The sequence below is a fragment of the Phalaenopsis equestris genome, unplaced genomic scaffold (assembly GCF_001263595.1).
Source record: "Phalaenopsis equestris unplaced genomic scaffold, ASM126359v1 Scaffold000715, whole genome shotgun sequence".
NCBI classification, from domain to species: Eukaryota; Viridiplantae; Streptophyta; class Magnoliopsida; order Asparagales; family Orchidaceae; genus Phalaenopsis; species Phalaenopsis equestris.
The window spans coordinates 573,468-579,467 of NW_018165155.1; the positions used below are offsets into that span (position 1 = coordinate 573,468).

A 6,000-nucleotide genomic window follows, 5' to 3' on the forward strand; every position below is an offset into this window, starting at 1 on the left:
CCCAATCAGTAGGCTCACTCTCCACAAGCATGTTGACTATCTCAAAACCCTTTTTCCTCTCGTCTCAAGCCGATGTCCTGCATAGGTATGTAGAACAATCTTGTCATCTTGCATGAGTTCCATGTGCATCTTTCTTTCCATGGTGAGGAAATTATATCGTGTTTATTTTATTTTATTTTAATTAATTAATTTTTTTTTTTTTTTTGTTTAGGGGAATTTAAAGGGTCATTCATACATACCTTTTTTTTAATGTGGAGGACATAGAGACAACTCATCTTGGTACTCAAGACAATACCCATACACATTTTTCTTAATGCATTGTTGAAAAAAGTAGCTGTTATTGTTGGCTCAAAACAACCCATAGACCCCATTTTTAGTGTGATGTGTAGGTCCGGCATTCTTCTCACTACCCCTACTTGTTCTTGGTGTGTAATGATATAATTCACTTAAAAGATAGCTGTGTATTGTCTTATATAATTTTGTATATACATTTTTAAAATTTAAAAATATAAGGCGGAATCACTTAAATTTTGGCTTAAATTTTCTTAGCCACATTCTACAATTAAAATTTATATTTTGTTCATTTATTTTTCTTATTTTATTCGGGCATGATATCCTTCTAACTTTTCCTTACTCTTTGTGGAATTTTTTTCATTAGTTCCAAGGCACCTAAGAGTGAATAGATTTTTTGTTGGTTTTCTATAATAACGAGCTTATAGATTTCTAGCATATATATCTCTCTTTCTGTCACAGCTTTTAGTAGCTTCATTGAACTATGATAATCTTAGCTGTTGTTTTGTTTACAAGGTAATTTTGTAATTTAACTTGTACATTATATTTGTTTCTATCAAATTCTTTGTCCAAATCATAATTCTTATGTCTTCCATATCCTACATTGAAAGGGAACATCGGACGTCCGAGAAAACCCTGCGGGTTCATCTACAAGAAATCAAAGTTCAGGTTAGTGTTCAACGTTTCATTTAACTCCATTTCTGGCAGATCACCAAACAATAAGAATTACGTGCCCAACTTGATGATATTTTTTTAACACTTTATATTTCTTCAATTCTAGGATGGAAGAAACATGTTAGTTTAACATATTGTTTTCTTTTCTTTTTATTCTCAGGCACCCTGCAAAATAGTCGTACTCTGGTAAAGTTTCCCCTTATTAAATTCTGGCTTTGTTCTAGTTTTTAATAAATTTTGTGCTATGCTTTTTTTTTTTTTTTTTTTTTTTTTTTTTCATCTAGTTATGGTAATTTTCCTTGCTGTTCATAATGGATGGAACAGCATTTGACTATTTCCATACAAATTAATGGATCAATTATCATTCTTCTCATATCCTTACTTTTTTCAATCTTTGTCTTAATCAGTCTGAATTTTGCAGAAAATTTTATCTTATATCATCTTTTGCTTGTGTTTTTCTTTTGGGTCATTCATCTGTTGTCACCTTGTTCTATTGAAATCCATGTTTATTATTACAAAGAGTTTTCTAATTTTTAGATATACATCCATTAACTATATCAATCAATATTTTGTTCGGTGTATATATAGAAACTTTCAATTGAACGTGAACAATTATGAAGCACCTTCTCAAACAAACTTTCATGTCCTGGCTTTTTTGTAAACAGTTATTACATGGCCTGGCTTAAATTAAATTCTTAGTTGAAACATGCTAGCTTAAGATTGTATCAGATATATCTACATTATTTTAAACAAATATTTGTGCTTTTACCAATATGTGTATTCATGTATATATCAATCGCTACGTATTTTACATATGTATCAATAAATGTGAGCTTGCATTTGCTTTGGCTTAAAAATTTGTCTTAGAGGATTGAAAATCATTTGAACCGGACCAATTTTGACTTCAATTGAACTTCAAAAAAAATTAATGAGCCATTCCTGCCTTTAATCGAGATCAAATAAAGCCAATAGTGATGTCTAGTTTAGTTCAAGATCAAATCAAACGGCTTTGAGCCTATCCTTAATCGAGTTTAAATTGAGTAGAGACATCATTCACAATACTATTCTTAGCATGAGCTTCGATGAGCCCATGCAAAATGTAAAACAAGAAGTTTCCAAAACATGCTGACGTGAATTTATGTAGCACATATTGAATTTTAATTTGCAGTAAGCATTACTTTGTTAAAAGAGGTTTATCAATATTCTTATGATCAGGCTGCCTACTTATCTTTAATGACTGAAAAAATTAGTGAGATTTAAAGAGGCACCTTTCACCTGTGATCCCATATATATATATATATACGTACTCAGATCAGTTGGTCGGGCATCTGCTTGTCAGTTGTACGTTTCCTCTGGTCTGGGGTTCGATTCCCCCCAAGTGTAGGGTGTGGTACTCAAATTCTTAGGCGCATGAGAGATGACCGGGGCTCGTATAATAACCTCCGGTCATTTCTTTGGGGAATATATATAGATAGATAGATAGATGGATGGATAGATAGATAGATGGATGGATGGATAGATAGATGGATGGATGGATAGATAGATAGATATTTTTGACACTTCATTGGTTTTGATCTAGACTGCTGATTTGGAGCCCAAAGTTGCTAAGCTTGTGGAGCTTGGATTTGATCCAGAGGCGGCTAAGCAGGCTCTCAGGCTCTTCAATGGCAATGAAGAGCAAGCAGCTGCATATCTCTTCGGAGGTTAAGCTCTAACCATACAAAACTTCGTGCACGAATTGTTCACCGAATTCATCTCATTGGTGGCCCACATTTATTTGTTAAATTAATTGCATGAAGTTCTCCATTACTAAAACACTTAACCAGACTAGTTTTGATAAATCTTTTTACGTTTCTGTTGTTTTTAATATATATTATTTATGTACGCACACTTCATTGTTGTCTCCATTGTAATAAAGGCAGATCCTAACTTTATTGTTGCATGTTTTACAAAGAGTGGAATAGAGTCTTTTTTTTATGGGATATTTACACACATATCATACCATTTTTATGTATTTACACATGTAACATCTAAAGGTTGATATTTACATTTATAATGTTTTGGTATTTAGTTTTAAAAAAAATTCTTATGGCTATCAAATTAGCATATTTTATTGCATTATGTTTGGCAATAGTATAGTCTTTCAAGCCACTAATATATTTATTTTGCTGGCTATTATCAAATAGTTCAGCTCAAGTATTGAGCAAAATACTTTTGAATCTTATTAAAAAAAAATGTTATTTTTCAGTTAGAATGTTTAGCATGATAAAATGATTGAAGCTTTTAAGGGTTTTTGAACAACTTATGGATCAATCAAGAATCACAAGTTAGAAGACATAAAAGGTAAATACATATTTTTCTTTAATTTCCATAAATAAAATAATCAAAATCGAATAAAAAGGGAGGTTCAAATTTCTCTTCTGGGATTAATGAAAAAAATGAAAAGGTAGCCTCATGATGTGATAAATGTTTTTTTTTTTTTTTGTCCTAAGATTAAACATTATTAAACAAAGAGAACGGGTCAACATTATTAAACCAAGAGAAAGGGAAGATTTAATTTCTCTCTCGATGTGTTTGGTGTGGTGGTTTTTTCAAATTGTTATAAAGTTGCTTCTTAGAGAAGCAGTTTTTTAGGAGCTGTCAGGAAGTTGTTGATGAAGAAGCATGTGTCTGCTTGGGAGATCTGTTGTGTTTTTGTTAGTTTTGATGAGAAAGATTGTTATGTCTTTATATATGTAATATATTGAAATAAGTGCAGTTTTGATAATATTTAAAATTAAATAACAGAAAAATATAGTGCTAAAAAAACTAACAGTCCAATCTAAAATACTTTAATATATAAAATTTGAATTAGTTATTTGAAGCAAATAACTACAATAATAAATACAACAATGGTAATCAACAAGCTTAGAATGATGTTTGTCTTGAGATTCGGATGAGCAAGTCCTTGCGACAATATCCTCTCCATCTCTACATCTCTCCTCAACTGATCACGGTTTGCCCAATGAAAGTAACTGCAATGTGCAGGTGTCATGTTTTTGGGACAAGAATAAAATCTTCTCTCGTAGCTATCGTCCCTCTTGGATCGGTACTAAACGCACCTATCATCACAATAACAGAGTGGAACTTTTGAAGTGCTTGATTATAGCTCTAATTCAAAATTTAAGTTGCTATAACATTCAAGAAATTCTAAAAAAATAAATAAGTTGCCTTAATATTAATAATTAAAGTTAATCAGTGCACAAAAAAAAGGCACAACACAGGTTGTTATATATATTTTGAAAAAATACATCCAGAGAAATCATAGAGATGAAATATGAATCAAAAATTACAAATAAGTAGGTAATGCTATATAAGTAAGGTCGTTGCATTCACTAAAGTATCAGTAATCTCCTCTCAACTGCAACATCTTCTCGTCATCTTCTCCCTTAGAAGTGTTGTACTTGTTTGTCCTGCATTCCTCTTCTTGCACCGAAGGTCCGACTTGATGTTGGTTATCTTCCTTAGGCATGTAGGTAGGATCATCATCTAGGACTCTGGAATCGATTTCATCTCGAGATGCATGCCTCTGTATAAAATTATAGAGCGGAATTGCAACAACTATCTTCACCTATTTTTTGAAAGAATATGTAAGCATATCTCAGAGTTTGACTCACTTCTTTTTCCATGAACCAAATGCTCACTCGATGACACGGCGTAATGACGAGTGTCTTTTGTTGAAGAGTTCATTCCTCTCATTAATCACTTGGTTGATGCGCTTAGTTTGACCCGCTTCTTCTTCCATAAACCAAATGCTTGTTTAATGACACTGCATAATGATGAGTGTCTTTTGTTGAAGAACTCATTCCTACCATTAATCACTTCGTTGATGCACTCAAAATTAGGCAGGTTATATCTCGTGTCGAGAAATGACATCAAAAAACTCTGTTGCAGTGGTTATCCCGAATATACAAGATAATACTTTTCTAGATAATGACAACATTAGTGGGTTAATTTAAATGAAAATATAATAGTGATAAATTACTTAAATGCACCAACCTTACGAAGGCATAGAGAATTTGTATTCAAGTAGGGTTGTAAACTTAAATATTTTGCAGTCGTTTGCACTGTTTTCCCAACCAACCATCTTGAATGTAAAATGCATATTGAAATCACATAGTGTTAATATATTTTGTGTAGCGGCTCCAAACTTATCGATATAGACTATCTTTTCGCAGACCTTATTATAAAAAATAACACGTTGTAGGCTATTTATAAATTTTCTTTAATTTATTGAAGTACAAATAGAAAGTGAGATCAATACTTTGAAAAATTACATGTAGTTATGATAGCAACGGATTTCCTGAGGTGTTTGAGTAAAATATGGGTCTAGTGGTTTGAAGATGTTTGTAGCCATTTTACCCAATGAGTTAACCCTAACGTAGAAATACCTACTGATCATCTTCATAGAGTGTTGGAAATGCTCAGAAACAGCATGAATGGACTCATTGTGGGACATAATGAAGAGTGTGATAGTTAGGACTTCTCGGGATGTAAATTGCAATAATCCATGCAAACCATATTTAGATTGTAATTCATCTAATAAATCACTAAAAATATCTTTAACATTCGGAACAAGATGTGAATCTGGCCTGTATGAGCTTCCATTAGTTCACCAACCCATTTGTCACTCACAAATAACGATGACACAAGATGTCTTAAAAATATGTCTTCGGTAGTACTCATGAATCTGACAAACTGTGTTGGTAATGACTGTCATTTGTTCAACTATCTTTACAATCTCCTCTTCATTTGGTGGCTCCATTTGTATGAAAGAATAATATTAAGCTTATTTCAAAAGTTATTCTCGATGCAGATAAATGCTTAACTTGTGTGCAATGAAAGTAGTTTAACTATAAAAATCCATAAATAATGAAACTTCAGAAAAAATACACACAAGTCATAGTTTATAATATAAATGTCAAATACTATAAATAGTCACTCTACTATAGTAGCAACAAGTAAAAAAAATGTGCATGTCATCCAACTAGTTTT

General features: G+C 32.0%; 1 protein-coding gene across 2 annotated transcripts in view; it reads left to right on the top strand.

Moving 5' to 3' along the window:
* The window catches only part of LOC110030405 (DNA damage-inducible protein 1), a 95,815-nt gene extending 92,896 nt beyond the window's left edge, over positions 1-2,919 (top strand). For both annotated transcript variants that reach the window (XM_020733103.1, XM_020733104.1), the window contains 3 exons: positions 903-960; positions 1,127-1,152; positions 2,546-2,919. In XM_020733103.1, coding sequence (XP_020588762.1) covers positions 903-960; positions 1,127-1,152; positions 2,546-2,674 — 213 coding nt within the window. In that variant the 3' untranslated portion in view covers positions 2,675-2,919. The remainder of the gene's footprint in view (positions 1-902; positions 961-1,126; positions 1,153-2,545) is intronic.
* Positions 2,920-6,000: the final 3,081 nt, after the last annotated feature.